This window comes from Carassius auratus, chromosome 15, assembly GCF_003368295.1.
Source record: "Carassius auratus strain Wakin chromosome 15, ASM336829v1, whole genome shotgun sequence".
In the NCBI taxonomy this organism is placed as follows: domain Eukaryota; kingdom Metazoa; phylum Chordata; class Actinopteri; order Cypriniformes; family Cyprinidae; genus Carassius; species Carassius auratus.
Genome location: NC_039257.1, coordinates 20111823 through 20129485, shown reverse-complemented (window position 1 = coordinate 20129485; position 17663 = coordinate 20111823). Strand labels below are relative to the sequence as shown.

Here is a 17663-nt window from a genome sequence, read left to right as displayed (position 1 = left end):
AATAATCTGCATATTCAAAAATGGGTTTTGCCGCTTCCTGATAACTAACTCACAGAAATGTAAATGATATTTCTACAGTCAAGGTAAATTTCTCTGATAGTCCTGTGAAAGGCCTAGAAACCCAAATAATCTGATGAGATGCTTTCAAATTATTAAGAAGCTATGCAGTAAAAATGAAAGTCATGATCTTTAAAGTCATGACGGACACTCGCCAATCTAAAATGACAAAACTATGATAGGCTTATGTCAAATACAGGGGTCATAATATTTTAATAACCATGTACTAGGATTCTTATAATGCACTATAAAATTGGTATTTAATTTTTTCATGTACTGTGCTGTTTTATATATGTGTCTGTATATAATTTGTAAACTCGTAAAAAAACACATAGTTTAGAAAAAATAATTCAGTTACAGTTAAGTAATAAGGAAGAAAAGGTGATATTGCTACTAAACATGAATTATGTATCATATGCATTGTAACGTTACGTAATTATGAGCAAATAAAATACGAACAAAACACTATCGACACATTTTTCAATTCACCTTTGAAATTTTCTTACACAAACTATACAATTAGTATTAAAATAGAAGAGTAACAGCAATTTTTATTTAATTGAAGATAAACGTAAACACCACCGTTTCACTTTGTTGCGGCATATTCCGGAAGAACAGCACGCGCATGAGCGGATGTCAAACGTTATGATGTAATACACTGGAAAGTTCCCGGATTCTAAGTACAGTGTGAATTGCGAAGGTCAGTAGCGCACTTACGCCGTTACAGTGAGATTAAAACAACAGAATTTCTTTGCGAATCTCGGAACTTTTTCTGGAATTAGTCATATAAAAACATCATGCCAAGAGGAAGCCGAAGCAGAACTTCGAGGATGAGTCCTCCAAGGTGAGCGGGTTATCATTAGCTAACTAACGTTACATGTGTCAGTGCTAGTCATGCGTCAGTACTTAACCAGCAGTTTACATCGGGTTTAAACTTCTTTACCATCACTGACAGCTACAGCTTCACAAGACTCTCTTAGTGTCTCTTTAAGCATATTATTATTACAATAGTGATGGTGATTGCAGAGGATACTCATGGCTTGCATTTAATATGAACACGAGTGTGTATGAACGAGTCGCTTTGGAAAATATTTGTTTACAATATCTAATCTAATATAATCTATAACATTTCTAATTATTCTCTGCTCTGAAATGTTTCTTTCCTGTTTTTCGTAGACATGCACTGTTATGAAAGTGCAATGGTTATATAATTCTAGAATTTTTTTAAAGTGTATTAAATTATTTTTGTTTAAATTTTCTATTCTTAAAACCTCCAGGCTTTGGGTAAATACTAGAGATGTTCCGATACCCTTTTTCTCTTCCCGATACCGATTCCGATACCTGGGCTCAGGGTATCGGCCGATACCGAGTACTGATCCGATACCTGGGTGTATATCTGTATATACAGCTGTATATACTACTAGCCCTGTGTAAATTGCTAGAATTTTTTTATGGTGTGCTTCAGACAGATCCCTCAATAAAACATGAACAAATACATGGTGAACTACTGTATTTATTACAGTATTTTTATTATCTAACATGAATTTGACAGTATTATTTATTTTCTTATGCAAAAAAGAACTTCAAATGCAGCCAAAAATCTAACACCGCAAACTAAAAAAGGTATTTAAGTTTTACAATATAACTGTATAAAAAAACTGCAACAAATAAGTCTAGGAATATAAAAAAAGATCTATTAATCAGATAATCTCTTTACAACAAAACAAGTAAAAAACAAGCAACCATCTAGGCATAATTATTATTATTATAGAGACGTATTATTATTACTGTAGGCTACAACAGTAGCTTTATATATTGTCAATTTACTCATGTAAACCAAACATTTATTTTAATGGGCTGCCATGAAGATCTTTGAGTGTCTGTGTTTATGATATGACAGTATTCTCAAATGAAACGGTAAATTCTCATGAAGTGACGGTTTATGCGTTCGTGTCCTCATGACACACAGCAGAGACTACAAAACAGCGAGCTCTCGCGCATCTGTGCCAGTCACCCACAGAGATGTAGATTTTGCGGGAGTAATATTTAAATAGTATTTTGCAGTTTAATATTCACAGACACTAGTATATATTCGGCTACTGTCTGGAGACCTGCGTTTTGACTTACACGGAAGCGACTGAACGCAGCTGCCGGTACTGAATATACTTGAGAGTCTGTAACTACCGGTACTACAGAGACATACTGCTAACCACTGATCTATAATATAGAAGCGGCTTCACTGTCTTTTGGCAGTTTAGAATGTGATGAGTGATCCAGTCATATATAGATCAGGGCTGCTAACGCGTTTTCATTTCTTCTTCGCTGCTCTAAACAGGGGTTGCTTGTGGCAACACAGCACAACTTCCTGTGTTTTCAATGCATTTTGAGCAGCGAAGAAGAACCGTGCAGCGGTTAGGCAAAGCTTGCGGTCATAACTAGGTCTTTTTTAAGAAAATGGTATCGGATCGGTATATGGGTTCATGTACTCGCCGATGCCGATGCCAGAATTTGTTGTGGTATCGGAGATATTTCCGATACTAGTATCGGAATCGGAACAACTCTAGTAAATACGAAGAATTATTCAGGTTTTTAAACATTAATACTGAACATGAGATGAGAAGAAAAAAATGTCTAAAATAAAATTTGGAAATTAACAGACATCAGTAAATATTTATTAATTGTTGAGAAATAAATGTACAACATCTACTGACCTATATATATATATATATATATATATATATATATATATATATATATATATATATATATATATATATATATATATATATATATATTGAAAATCCATAAATTTCCCATATGCACTGTGTATCAGTCACTATTTGATCCTGTATACCAGCCACCTAGAACATCCTAGCAACCATATAAGAACAATGGAATCAAATACTGATGATAACCAAAATCTGTCACTGAAATTGATTAGTGTGTGAACCTTGTATTAGGAGCTCTTCCTGTACAGGTAGATGATGATGTGTTTTCACTCTAGTTACTCGTCCCCTCCACCAATGGCTCGAGCTCCTCCCCCTCGCTCCTACGCCCCAGCTCCCGCTCCTCCTCCACCATCGGCGGTGGGCGCTCCTGCTGCTGCGCCCCGTCAGCCGGGGATGTTCGCTCAGATGGCGTCCACCGCGGCGGGCGTCGCTGTCGGCTCTGCTGTCGGACACACTATAGGTCACGCCATGACCGGCGGCTTCAGCGGAGGTGGAAACTCAGAGGCTGCCAGGCCTGATGTCACCTATCAGGTAAACTCGAAGCCAAACTACCCGTTTGAGTAGTTACACTCAGCTCTCCCAGTAGGATTTAGGTACTTCTTCATATGTCATTACACGATACGAGTCCCTTGGATGTCCTCAGTGTGAAAAATGGATCTCAAAATCACAGTCATTGTTGGAAAGGGTTCAAATGCACAAAAATGCTATAAAACTAAAGAATTTGTTGGACCTGAAGGATTTTTCTGAAGAACAGCAGGCAGTTTAACTGTTCAAGACAAACAAGAGACTCATGAACAATTATTATTAAACAAAAAAACACAGCTGTGGATCAATCAAGTAACAACACAATATGACACAGTATTGTGGACAATGTAAAATTTATAAACCTATTTTATGTGAAATATCTTATTCAGGTCAGTACTAAATAAACAATAACATGCATTTTGTTTGATCCCTCTTATTTTGGTAAAATAATGAACATTTTGCAAAATTTGCCAGCTGTATTTAAACTCTTGACTTCAACTGTATTTCATGTATCTAAATATTTTTGAAGTGTAGTACACTTAAAATATATTAACTGTAAAGTTATAACATTACTTAAAATTATAATCAAGTAGCTTACATGTGGCTAAGTAAGAACGTTGGTCAACAAATCCAAATGAGTGTAATGCAAATTGTATGTTTTTTACAAAGTGCACTTTTTAAAGTGTGTTAGTCTCTCTTCACACTTAAGTGTCTTTTTATTTCGTTAAGATTATTTAATTTTCCTTAAGTACAGTTTAAAGTATACAGTAAAATTGTAAGGAACTGCTTTATTTTATGGTGTCTTTGTTACAGTGTAATTATAAATGTAAATAATAAGTAATATTAGCTAGCCACATGTACTTACTATTTGCTTAGGGTTAGAATGAGGGTTTGGTTTGGGGTTTGTTGCATTTAATAATGTTTAATGTTTTGTCATCAATAAAGTAAGCACATGTAATTTGCAACAAGGACACCGTAAAATACCAAATATACTTCTAAGAACGGAAGAACACAACAAATGCACATTCCATACATTTAAGCACTTCTTAGTACAGTCTCTCAAAATATTTTTTTAAATTCCTTTATTTAATCATCTTTTAAATCTGGTTGATCTTGCTAAATGGTTTTAGGATTTCTACATTCACATAAAAATAGAATCCTAAAATGCTTCTTTATCCTAAACCTTCCCACAGGAGCCCTACCAGGCTCAGCCCATGTACCAGCAGCAGCAGCCATCCATGTACCAGCAGCAGCAGCAGGGTCCCTGTGCTTATGAGCTGAAGCAGTTCATTGAATGCGCTCAGACACAGAGCGACCTCAAACTCTGTGAGGGCTTCAGCGAAGTACTGAAACAATGCAAATTCTCCAGTGGTATGTACACAGATGTTGTTAGTGGCACCAGTTCGCAAAATTTTATAATTAAGTCTAGTTCATTAGTCTAGTCTATTTATTTATATAGCACATTTAAAAACAACAGACGTTGGCAAAAGTGCTTTACATATCAAACATAAGACATACAATCTAAAAACTCTCAAACAATCACAAAATTACATAGAATTAATTACAATCAAATGCAACAGAGAAGATCTAAGTCTTTAAATTAAGAGCTCGGAGGGCTAAACACTATCACTTCAGTCTTCAGTCCACTCCTTAATATCATTAAAACATGCAAAAAGAGATTGTAAGGCCGAATTATCCCCCATTTTTATAGACAGATAAAGCTGTGTATCGACAATAAGGATGATGATATACATTATGTTTCTGACAGATATCAGCCAAAGGAAGCATGTAAATAGAAAATAAGGCTGGACCCAGTATTGATCCTTGTGGAACACCATACTTCATTTGAGCAGAAGAGGATTTGAAATTTCCTTATTCGACATAATAAGTTCTCCTAGAGAGATATGAATTAAACCAGTTAAGAGCAATACCTTGGATCCTAGCTCGCATTCTTAAGTCCTCCATCAGTATTTTATGTGTTATAGTATCAAATGCAGCTGTCAAATCAAGTGAAAAATTGCATGCTTTCCCAAATCGACAGGCAAAAACAGATCATTAGACACTTCGAGAAAGATTGGAACTTATCAAAAGAACCATTTCTATTTAAATTAATAGAAAACTGTTGAAAGACAACCCTCTCCAGAGTTTTTGACAGGAAAGACAGTTTTGAAATTGGCTGGTAGTTTTTTAAATCAGATGAATCCAAATTGATTTCCTCGTGTGTTTTGGCCAACATGAATTACCGTAGATGCTCTTACCGCGCGCATGTTTAATATATTTACTTCCAGGCATAGAAATAATAATAATAATAATAATAAAAATAAAATCAAGAGCCAGATCACGTAAACTGTTAATACTGGCTATTGTAATATCAGCAACAGGTAAGATTACTCACGTTCATATATGCACTCAGTTACATAATGTTTTAAATACAGATGTACCTTCATGAAAATGAAACATGGGTTTAGCCTACTACTACAAAAAAAAGGAAAACGAGTTAAACTAAAGAAACACATTAACATGGTTTTGCTATACTAGCCACTTAGTATATATTGTGGAATAATACTAATGGTAATCAATCCGAATGACTATACGCAATGCATGCATACAGAGCCCGTGATCTCTTTGACGCCCAGATGCACAAAACAGACCGTCCCACCTCTGTAATAAACACAGAGATGTTAGTCCCGTCCGAATCTCAGACGTCAGGTAGTAAGAATCGAAAGTCAAACGTAGTTTCGAAAACTAGTCCCGTCTGAATAAGGTTTAAGTTCATGAAATCAGATAATAAAATATTTCACCCAGAATTCATCATTTACTCACCGTCATGTCACTCCAAGCCTGTAGGACTTTCTGAACTGTTGATGGAGAGACAGAAATGTCTGATGTCATTCACAATATCTTCATTTGTGTTCTGAACATGAATGAAAGTGTTACGGTCTGTGAATGACGTTAGGGTGAGTAAATGATTTTCCGTTTATCGTGAACCATTCTATTTATTCATCCTTTATATTTTCTCTTGTTGCAATATATGGTGTATGCGACACAGTTTTGTTGATCATGTAGTGGACTAGCCTACATCAGTTTGCTTCAACAACATTCCTTTGCGGTATTTTTCCATTATTAATGGATATGGGTTGTATTGTTCTAAAGTAATTAAAAGATTGATTTCTTTTTTTCCCCACCTCCTCCTACAGGACTGTCATAAGGTTTGGATCGGAGACACGAACACGACCATAGCCATTCACCGTCTGCTTGCTTCTGGAAAATGATTCCTCTAAAAAATACATCTCAATCAGATATTAGGACCTATGTCAAAAATAAAAGAAGAAATGCTGTGTAACATCTGTGATGCATAGTATTTATATATCTGGTGATTTTTCTTTTCTGCTTGAGTGACTGTAGAAGAGATCACAATGTGTATTTCTCTGCAGGAGAATTTGTGATGTTATTAAAACAAGTTTAATTCAAATGATGTGGTCTTGAATAGTGAATAAAAGGATCAGAAACATTCCATTGCTGTTTGCTGTAATTTTTACCCACAGTGTCTATTCAAGTATAGCATAACTAATGCCTTAATATAGTCATTCATGCAGTTAGCTGACACTACAGTCATCTCAGCTTCTGTAATAAGTTTAGATGTTAAATCATCTCCCATATATGTTTGTAGGCAACATTTAAAGGGGTCATATGATGTGATTTAAATCTGTCCTTTCTCTTTGGAGTGTTACAAGCTCTTGGTGCATAAAGAAGATCTGTAAAGTTGCAAAGACTAAAGTCTCAAAACCAAAGAGGTTTTCTTTATAAAGGTTAAGAGTCAACCACACCCCCTAAAACGGCTCGTTCTAAAACGACCCCACATCTCTACATCACTATGTAGGAAGAATTGCATAACACAGCCCAGATGTTCACGATGGCGTACCTTTTATCCTTGTTGTAGTATTGTTGTTGCTGCTGCTATGTCGTATAGATGCTGTGTGTTTCACTGAAAGCGAAACTACTTTGTTTGGCTTTCCAAAAGAGGAAGATATTTGCTTCGTCATGCATGGAGCTGATCGGTTGCTGGTCGCTGAGGAAATACATCAACATTTTGCACTGATGATCGCCGGAGCGGCTTTCACCATGGACGTAGCAGAGTCCAGTCCGCGGTTGTCACACGTGGTTGCTGCAAGCTCCTTTGTCGAATCTGCCGGCCGCCTCTGCTCACCCAAGGCCGCGGCTCACTCTAGGCCAAGTAAGACATGTTCCTGGATCAACATAATTGTCCAAAAATATAGACTTAACCCAATCCCTAAACCTAACCTACCCATAATTTATTCCTAAACTCGTGGTGAAATATAGCTGATTAACAAGAGTGTAGAAGCACCTAACCCTGATTATAAGCCTAAAACAGATATTTTCTTAAAAGTTGTATTTCAATTCTGATTGGTTGATTGGAATGTTGTTGCAGGATCATCAAGGATGTTGTACTTGGTGAAATCACGCTCACCGCCTCCGGCCTTCACTCACTCAAGGCCATGTGTGACGCGGTTTCATTGAGAAAACAAACTACTTAGTTTGGCCTTCCAATGGGGTTTAATGTTTATGTCTTATCGCTCAGGCCAGGCAGGGCATCACAATATGTTAAGGGGAGTAACATTTCCGTCACAGGCTTAAGGTATTGGGCCAATCACAACGCACTGGATAGCTGGCCAATCACAGCTCACCTCGCTTTTCAGACGATGAGCTTAGTAAAACTCAACGCGTTTCAGAAGGCGGGACATAGAGGAGAAACAATAATGTACAGTATGTGGAATATAATGCGTTTTTATTCAACCTTAAACCGCATAAACACATTTCATTTCACCAAATACACAAAATAATGCTCTTTTTAGCAACATCATATGACACCTTTAAATAATAATACAAAATATCTGTTGTGAATAAATTATTGTTTTATATAATTAATTGCTACAGAAATGTAAGTGTGAACTGATTTCGTTATTATTAGAGTGCATAGCCGTAAGTGGTAATACGATATGGGACTGTCCTGCCTTTAATACGGCTTTTTTATTTTTGGAGCTTGACATTCAGTTGCCTTATGGGCGCTGTGTTGTTGAAGGCAGCAGAGCCGTCGTGCTGTATCTCTCGCGGTATATGACTGAAGAAAGGCTGATCGCTGACTTCAACAGGAGGACTAATAGCGATTCTAACAGGTATGTCGAATTTAGTCGCTGTGAGTTGCTGATAGTAATCAGCTCGTGTGTGATCGCCGTCCATGATGCTGCAGCACAGACTGATGCAGAGCTGCTGCTTCTGTACTGTGTATAAACATAGCGAGCACATATGACCAGAGTACACCAGGGTGTTTTGCCAACGCAGAACGCTACAAATAAAAACGGTAAAATAAATTAAGCAACAGAAATATAATACACGATTGTGTTTCTGACCCTTACTAATTATGGAGCTGGATAAGATCACTGTACACTAGTATGTAGCAATGGTACTCTAAAAGTACTATGGATTTCATGCGGGCCAGATGTGGGCCGGTTCTGAGCCGAAACTGCTTGCTGTCTGGGATATGACAGAAATGGTAATGCATGGTGTAGAAAAACACACAGTTACCTACATTGTTTATGGACATGTGCCACAGCAGTATCATACTAATGTGGTTATTATTTAGTAATATTTCAAAGCCCCCTGGTAATTCCATCTATGAAAAGACTTGAGTTGTTTTATTATAATATTGTTAAAGCTTGTATTATTACTATTTGTGTTATTAATAAAAGTAATGGTTGTATTATTTGATTATATTATAACTAGTGCTGTCAAACGATTAATCAGATCTAAAATAAGAGTTTTTGTTTACATAATATATGTGTGTACTGTGTATATTTTATTATGTATTTATGAATATACACACGCATGTATATATTTCATTTTTATATTTAATAAAAATATGTTGTATTTGTATATTAAATATATTTATATGTAATATAAATTATATAAATATATACATTTAAATACATGTAAATATTTTCTGTATATGAGTGTATTTATATATACATAATAAATATACACACATATATTATGTAAGCAAAAACCTTCATTTTGGATGTAATTAATCATGATTAATCATTTGAAAGCACTAATTGTAACCAATACCAATATGTTCTTAGATGTTGTGATTATTTTATAATGAACTTCTTATCATTTATTCTGCGTGTAACAGATGTAAACATGCATGTCTGATGATGTAAACATGTAAACATGAAGCTGATGTTTGCAGGAGCCCAGTTTTCTTCCAGGCGAGTCTATAATAATGACCAAAGAAGATGAAATTCCTGACTGGGCCGGAGCACAGGACTTCTATGAGAAGTATGATCCAAAGGAGATCCTTGGAAGGTATTGTCAGATAGTGCAATAAGGTTTTAGTGAAGACCAAAAAAATTTCAGGTCATATTTCATCCAAATTTATGTAATATTTTATTATATATATTATAATATATTATATTATTATATATATATATATATATATATATATATATAAATATTTCTAAATATTTCCAAAATGTTAAAAAAAAATCTTTTGATTTTGGTTTGAAATATGACTAAGATGGATGTTTGTTGAAAGTGTTTTGGGATAAATAATAAGCAATAGTAATAATAAAAAAATTGTATATTGGTTCAAAGTTTTGTCAAATTACTGAAACTAATCAGGTTTGGTTTGGACCGGTTTTGTTTGCCTGTACCTTTTTTATCTCCAAAAAAAAAAAAAAAAATCAGTTGTGACAAAATGACAATTTTACTTTCCAATTGTCATTACATCTAAATAATATTTGTAAAATGCATATTCATGCATATTTATAATATTTATGAGTAATCTAAATGTATAATTTAAATGTAGAATTTAGAATGCCGTAAACATTGTGAATTAATGATGAATTATCGTAGGGCTAAACAAAGAGAAATATAATTTTGACTCAATGGTTCGTGGTTCCAGAGTTAAAAACTAAATGCAAAGTACTTATAATTGCAAATGTTGAATAATAGTAATTCCATAAAAGTTACTTAATAACAGGAAGGCATTAGTGCAGGGGATTCATTTGACCTAAAACACATTATTCATTTAGTATTCATAACTGATTCTGTATGCATTATATACTGTACAATGTTATATTCTTTACATCTTTTCTTCAGAAGACATATGATATGATATGTGTTTGGTTATGGAGAGTAGTAGTTGTGTAGCTGATGAGGCTTGTGTTGCAGAGGGGTGAGCAGCGTGGTTCGACGCTGCATCCACAAGCGCAGCACTCAGGAATATGCAGTCAAGATCATAGACATCACGCCATCAGATAAGATGAGCCCTGAGGAGATCGAGGAGATCAGAAATGCCACAATAAAAGAGGTAGACATCCTCAAGAAGGTGTGTGGACAAGAAAATATCAGTGAGTATCCACAAAGTAGCAGCTTTAAATTGCAAAATGTAACAGTATCTTGTTAAGAATGCATATTTTATTTCATGATATAATGAACTCTAATGATTCGAAAACGTTTCTTGCCTCTCCAGTTCAGCTGAAGGATTCCTTTGAAACCAAAGCTTTCTTCTTCTTAGTGTTCGACTTGTAAGTAGAGTTCGTTTATACCAAATGCCAGCATACAGTACAATCTCAGCACAAATAAGAAACCTCTCTCATATTCGGCTGCTTTTACTTCCAGCTAATTTCTTAAAGGTCCTGTTTTTCGTGCTTTTTTGAATTGTGTTTAGAGTGTGCAATATAACATGTGTTCATGTTTCGCATGTAAAAAAACACAGTATTTTTCACACAATTCACCTATCTGTATACCGCTGTTTTCACTGTCACAAAAACGGGCTGATGACTTCCTTGTTCTATAAAGTCCCTCCTTAAGAAAAACGTGACGAGTTCTGATTGGGCCAGCGGTTCCTGTGTTGTGATTCGACAGCAGCTGAGCACACGCTGCCCTCCTGGAACGCGAAACTATTGGATTAGTTTTGGAGTAGTTTCGAGAAGCAAGTGGGCAGGATCTGTTTTGAAAACCTGACAATCCTGATCTGTACGTGCTGGAGATGTTCTTCTAATCACAGAACGCCTTTGCTGACAAGATGCGCATGAAAATCGCATTTTATTTTTTTGCACAGCCCTAACATCTAGTTAACAAAGCTAAACAGCGTTGCCCTTTTTGTAATAAGTTACAGAAACTGTTAAACGCACCAACTTAAATAATAAAATACACTTACCGGTTGTGGTCCATAAACAACGCCTTCTCCAGTCAAAGAGGGAACTGCTCCATCTTTCAAGAATAATCTTTTTGCGAATCTGGCATTAAACTGATAGAGATTGAGGATGTTGTCCTCAGCAAGCTGTCCTCAACTAAATGTGCTGCACATAGTTTTACATGTCGATTATAATTTTCGGGAATCGAGTTAAATATAAATTGTAACCATTGATCTCCAAGTACAGCGTCCCTGGGAAGCCCAAACAAAGATGATTGGACTCCAAGATGAAAATAAGTGTTTCGACGACATGTCGAACACAAACGCAGCTCTTCCTTCTTCTCCGTCGGAGCGCAACAAGGCCACGCCCCCTTTTTGTGTATTCATGTGGGCGGAGGTTAGTCAAAAAACTGTTTTAGTGACGTCATTACTGCAGGAACTAGAGGGATATAGTCCAAACGGGCCGTTTTTTGTAGGCGAATTCTGTTAAATAAAATATCTCGCTTGGCATTGAACTTTGAGCTTTATAATTTTACAGATATTATTATTCTCTAACAACAACATTACACACTAACTAAAGTTAAAACGTGGAATCAAGAAGAACGGGACCTTTAACGTGTAAACATTTGAATAAACATAAAAAGTTAAACAAACCTAGACTTTAAATGAACAAGTTTTACAGGTATTTATTAAGCAGTAATTGGATAATGACTCAAAGCGAGTGCATCTCTTCCTCATGGACTGCACTTTTTTCATCTGGTTGTTACAGAATCAATTGAAACATCTCTTTATTACTTTTAACTCTTAATTCCTACGTTATTAAAACCTTGATTCCCTGCCACCTGTAAACTGTGAGTGTCTTAAAGTCCGTTCCACAAGTGGAATAATTGTTTGTAGTTCATGGAACAAGCATGAAAATTATTGTTTATACACTGGTCTGGTATGTATGGAAGCCCGTTTCTGCCACTGAATAAAAAATAAAACAAGGTAATTGCGACTTTTTATTTCACAATTCTGACTTTTTTTCTCAGAATTAAGAGTTCACATCTTGCAATTGTGTGAGATAATAATTTGAGATATAAACTTACAGTTGTGAGGGGAAAAAAAAGTTATACCTCGCAATTCTGATTTTCTTTTTTCTCTTATAAAAAAGGTCCGAATTGTGAGATAAAAATGACCTTGTTTTATTTTTTTATTTAGTGGCAGAAACAGGTTTCCAAAATATATTGAGAAAACAATTTCCAGAAAAAGGGATGGTTTTTTTTTTTTGCTGAGTTTAGTAAATTTATATTATATGTGTGTTTATCTTTTTTTTTTTATTAATATGAGGTCATGATAACTACATTAACATTTAATTCTAATACAATTTAAACAGAGTTAAATGCAATAAATCTTTTTCTCCCAGGATGAAGAAAGGAGAGCTTTTTGATTACCTGACCGAGAAGGTTACACTCAGTGAAAAAGAGACAAGGTTAGTATAATGATTTCATCAAATCTCTCCAGGACATGTGCGGGTCATATTTCATCAAAAGTATATCAAATCAAAATTATATATATAAAAAAAACTTTTATGAAAAATTATTCTGAATTATAGTGACTCTCATCTTTTTTGTCATCGCACACACAAGTGCACCGTTTTGAGGAATCAAGATACATAAAAACGCGACTTTCTGAATACTCCAGATGATGACGGATGACAGATGCAATCGATAACTTGGTGCAATGAATAAAACAGATTTTATTCATCTTGATTTCTCAGAACTTCTGTGCTGTTCCTGGGCGAGTCGTAATGAACTCCTGCACTAATGTCTCATCAACACGGAGTGATGTCTTGTTTTTTGTATTGATTTTAGGATGAAATATGACCACAGTTCAGTGTACTTGTTTCATTTTGCAGGAAGATTATGCGGTCACTGTTCGAGGTGGTTCAGTTCCTTCACTCTCAAAACATCGTGCACAGAGATCTGAAGCCAGAAAACATCCTTCTAGATGACAATATGAACATCAAACTCACTGATTTTGGCTTTGCTGTGCAGATTGCACCAGGACAAAAACTTAACGGTAAGAAACTTTTCTTAACGTGTGTGTCATGAGTTTTTTTCAGTATTTTTTTTTCTTGATAATATTTCAAAAATAAAATGTATTTTTTGTTGTGCATGTGTGTGCAATTGTAAAATAGTCCCAATATTGACATCAGTCACAGGCCCCTGAATTGAAGAACTGAGGTCAGATGCGATTTGCATTTTCTGACCAGTAGTTGTCAGGTTTGTGCAGCTCTTGGATTCGGGTTTCATGTTATCCTTACATGAGATGTTACACATGGAACTGGAGAAGCTATTTGCTATTTGCTGTGCCCTCTGACCTTTAACCAGGAACAGAGTAGCTGCCGCTGTTCCAAGAACATGGCTAACCGATAAGAGAGATGTTAATACACTTTACCGTAAGACTGTAAAAGGGTGAATTCAATAAAGCCATAGTCTCATTACATAACATACTACATGTTATGATTCCAGATACATAGAATGAGCATGCATCATATAACAGCCAAATAAACGTGTTTCATTAGAGCCTCCTTTGATATTGTGTTGTCATACATAGAGGTATGTGGGACCCCAGGCTATCTAGCCCCAGAGATTATCGAATGCTCAATGGATCCTCACCACCAGGGTTACGGGACCGCCGTTGATCTGTGAGTACACCCTCATATTTTAGAAATAGACTTATAAGAGCTCAGTCTTGACGACCAACCGATGTAAATTCTACTTGTAAGTAGTGCTGGATTGAGAAATGGCACCGGTTCTTGTGTTTTTCAGCTGGAGCGCAGGGGTGATCATGTACACCCTTCTTGCAGGTTCTCCTCCTTTCTGGCACAGGAAGCAGATGCTAATGCTGCGCATGATCCTGGCGGGAAGCTACCAGTTCACCTCTCCGGAGTGGGACGACCGTTCAGACACCGTCAAAGACCTGGTGCGTCTGTAGCAGATCTGGGATGATCAGAGTAGTGGAATACACTTGTTAAACTTTAGCAGCCAATGAATAAAGCCTACAAAAGATCGGCTAACCTGCCCTGCGAACTCTCTCAGATCTCCAGGTTGTTGGTGGTGAATCCTGAGGCACGTTACTCTGCCAAAGATGCCTTAAACCACCCTTTCTTCCAGCAGTATGTGGTCGCAGAGGTGCGACATTTCAGCCCCTACAGGAAGTTCAAGGTGGGGTCTATATAACTGAGAATAATATGTAGTTATTACCAATAAACAAACCAGAGGAAATCATCATTTTTGAATGAATCGTCCGAGCGAATGATTCAATGAACTATCGATAAAACCAGTGACTTGGATTGTTCTGGATTGCTATTTTGAATGAATTGGTTGAATGAATGATTCAATGCCTCTCTTATTAAGACAACCAGTTGTAGTTTTTAAAAGTAAGCTGTTTAAGTAAGTTGTTTCTGCAGCAGTAGATTTGGCTAATGTTGACTTAATTTGGTTGATAACAGCCTATAGTGTCGATTCAGTTGACTTGTATTGTATTAATTTACCACATTTAAGAATTTGACAGAAAAAGATGACAAATACAGAATCGTCCCAATGTAAACCCCTCTAGGTTTATTGCAAACACTTGTGTTTTTCAGGTGATCTGCTTGACAGTTTTGGCAGCAATGCGCATTTACTGCAATTATCGCCGTGCCAAGCCAGTTACCAAAGAAGTGATCAAGAGCGACCCCTATGCAGTAAAGCCTATCCGCAAGCTCATCGATGCCTGTGCGTTCAAGATTTATGGACACTGGGTGAAGAAGGGCCAGACGCAGAACAGAGCTGCCCTGTTTGAGAACAGTCCAAAAGCTATCTTGCTTTCTCTAGCAGCGGAAACAGAAGATTCATCTCTCCGAATGATGTAATGTCATATATGTAAAGCACACTACTGAAAACTATAGAGGATAGTATGTTCAAGAAATAGTTAATACCTCATGCTGCGTGACAGCGATATGAGAGCAAATCTACACTTTCATTTCAGTTGCATAAATTGTTCCAACTTTTAAATGCTGTTACTGAAACTGCACTGAACCTGGACACCTGAAGTTCTCATGATAATTCAGGTCGTGTTTATTTATTCTAATATATGATAAATTATTGGAAATATTAAAACAAAACAAAAATATAAAATATCTTTTTTTTTTTTAACACCATGTTGTCATATCTGAACCTAAGTGCCTGAGTTTGCAGGTGCTCTGAACTGGCTCATTCGTGTTTGACCTGGTTAGGTCAAAAGGTCAAGGGTTGTGGCTAGAAGGGAAACAGCTAAAACCGGAAGCTAACAATAAACTAAATTCCTATTAGATTGTGTTTTATTAACGTTTATACCCCAACCCTGAACCTACCCTTATAGTGATGCAAAAACAGCAATTATTGTTGTACAGAGTGACAAAACTGACGCTGTATTGATGTGTTCTAGCCTTAACCGAGGTCCAGGCTGTCCATGTGTCTCTCCACATCGGTGGGTTATTATTATCCAAGGGATAAAACCCAGGGCTGCTCAGTGACGCTCCAGACATGTGTTTCTCCGGCCAGCGTGAAGGTCAGCGGGTTGTGGACAGAGTGTCCAAAGATACAGGACGAGTAGCTCCTCGAGTACACACCAAACCTGCTCCTTGGGAAAACTAAATGGTGGTAAATGTACTCTGGCTGAATCATGTGACCACACTCGCCTTCAAACTACTATGAGCACAGTTCCTGAAAAATCATCCCTATTCAAAACCTATTCAAATATTTTTTTACAGTTTTTGACCTGGATTACACAGTATTTTTACATCCATAAATGACCGAAAGCACCAGACACTTTACCATTGGCTATTACAGGGACAGGGGCTCAATGACCAGAGAGCATTAGTGACATGGTCCTGAATATTGATAGGCAGTATCTAGTAACTAGTTGCAGTAATAATATTACTTTTTGCAGTAACTAGTACTAATAAGCTTTCAGTAATAATATTACAGTTATTATCCAAAAAACAGTTAGTTAGTTAGTTACTTTCGATAATTCAATAATTCCTAGATTTATTTTCATCAGATTTCACAACTTGCACAGGCAGGCTCATGAAGTCAACGGTGGAATATGAAAAAGCTTACATTCATTGGATGGAAATATTGCCGTTACATTGACTATAGTCATGCCAGAGTAAAGAATTACTCTGATTACATCACTCTGATCCTGATATAAACTGTAGAAAATCTTTTTTGAGAATGAGACATTTTCTTATGAACTTGTAAGATTTATTTTGATAAAATACATAATGGAATGTAATTTTATATTGGTATAACAGAAATGATAGACACTGAGTGTTGTAATAGCCTTACTTCTGGCTGGTTCAGTGCGGATCTTTGTCTAATGATGAGACAGAAATATATTGTTAATAACATTTTAGAAGAATTTTATGGGGATATGCAACTTATGTGGTTCGTGAAAGAAATGAAAATAGTGTAATTATCCCATTTAATCCCACAGCCATGAAAAGGTTTTTATTTATAAAGCTCTAAACACCTTACTCACTGATTTTTCAGTGTACTTTCTGCAAGCATGAAAAAATAAAGGGCCTCAATTAAACATGTGCAGTTTCACGTGATAAGTGCAAACTGTCACATGACCAGAGCAGCTTATTTCCTGTTAGCACCTTGAGAAGATGATGCCTAGTAAAGTGTCTTAACATAAATATATGAGAATGAGTTTTGGTACACATGATCTTTAGGGTGTCTAGTATTAACATATCCATTTACATATATTCAGTTTTGTTGAGTGTGGTCATAGAATGTGTAAACATGTTGATGGTCACAGTAGTGACCGCTGGGATACCAGTGAACTTAAGTGTACTATATAAATCCAACTGCCGTTGCTAATGAAAATGACAATAAAATATGAAAAACCATTGCACTAAATTAACATTTACAATAATGATGTTTTAATGAAGCATTTTATGTTATTTTTGACAAAATTAACAATTTTGAAATGCAGTGATGGATGTATCTTTTATTTATTTATTTATTTATCTCAGTGTTCTTATCAGTGTTGCATAAGTTTTTCTTTTAATGCATAATAGTAACCCTAGAATGTGATCAAACAGTTTAAAGTAGCTGGGCTAA

The 17663-nt window shown here is 36.0% G+C and overlaps 2 protein-coding genes across 2 annotated transcripts; both read left to right on the top strand.

Moving 5' to 3' along the window:
• Positions 1–693: 693 nt before the first annotated feature.
• chchd2 (coiled-coil-helix-coiled-coil-helix domain containing 2) lies at positions 694–6825 on the top strand. Its single transcript, XM_026282850.1, has 4 exons — positions 694–901; positions 3062–3317; positions 4505–4682; positions 6509–6825. The coding sequence occupies exons 1-4, from the start codon at positions 855–857 to the stop codon at positions 6517–6519; spliced, it is 492 nt and encodes a 163-aa protein (XP_026138635.1). The 5' UTR covers positions 694–854; the 3' UTR covers positions 6520–6825.
• Positions 6826–8344: 1519 nt separating this feature from the next.
• On the top strand, positions 8345–15694 carry phkg1a (phosphorylase kinase, gamma 1a (muscle)). Its single transcript, XM_026282830.1, has 10 exons — positions 8345–8506; positions 9580–9695; positions 10563–10741; positions 10864–10918; positions 12935–13000; positions 13427–13590; positions 14128–14218; positions 14343–14496; positions 14613–14738; positions 15161–15694. The coding sequence occupies exons 2-10, from the start codon at positions 9613–9615 to the stop codon at positions 15425–15427; spliced, it is 1185 nt and encodes a 394-aa protein (XP_026138615.1). The 5' UTR covers positions 8345–8506; positions 9580–9612; the 3' UTR covers positions 15428–15694.
• The last annotated feature ends 1969 nt before the right edge of the window (positions 15695–17663 follow it).

Bases quoted from the DNA above. Each gene is read 5' to 3' on its own strand.
- chchd2 (XM_026282850.1), top strand. From the start codon at position 855: ATGCCAAGAGGAAGCCGAAGCAGAACTTCGAGGATGAGTCCTCCAAG. The intron at 902-3,061 runs GTGAGCGGGTTA...TTTTCACTCTAG, and splicing joins TCGAGGATGAGTCCTCCAAG to TTACTCGTCCCCTCCACCAA. The intron at 3,318-4,504 runs GTAAACTCGAAG...ACCTTCCCACAG, and splicing joins GGCCTGATGTCACCTATCAG to GAGCCCTACCAGGCTCAGCC.
- phkg1a (XM_026282830.1), top strand. From the start codon at position 9,613: ATGACCAAAGAAGATGAAATTCCTGACTGGGCCGGAGCACAGGACTTC. The intron at 10,919-12,934 runs GTAAGTAGAGTT...TTTTTCTCCCAG, and splicing joins TTCTTCTTAGTGTTCGACTT to GATGAAGAAAGGAGAGCTTT. The intron at 14,497-14,612 runs GTGCGTCTGTAG...GAACTCTCTCAG, and splicing joins CAGACACCGTCAAAGACCTG to ATCTCCAGGTTGTTGGTGGT.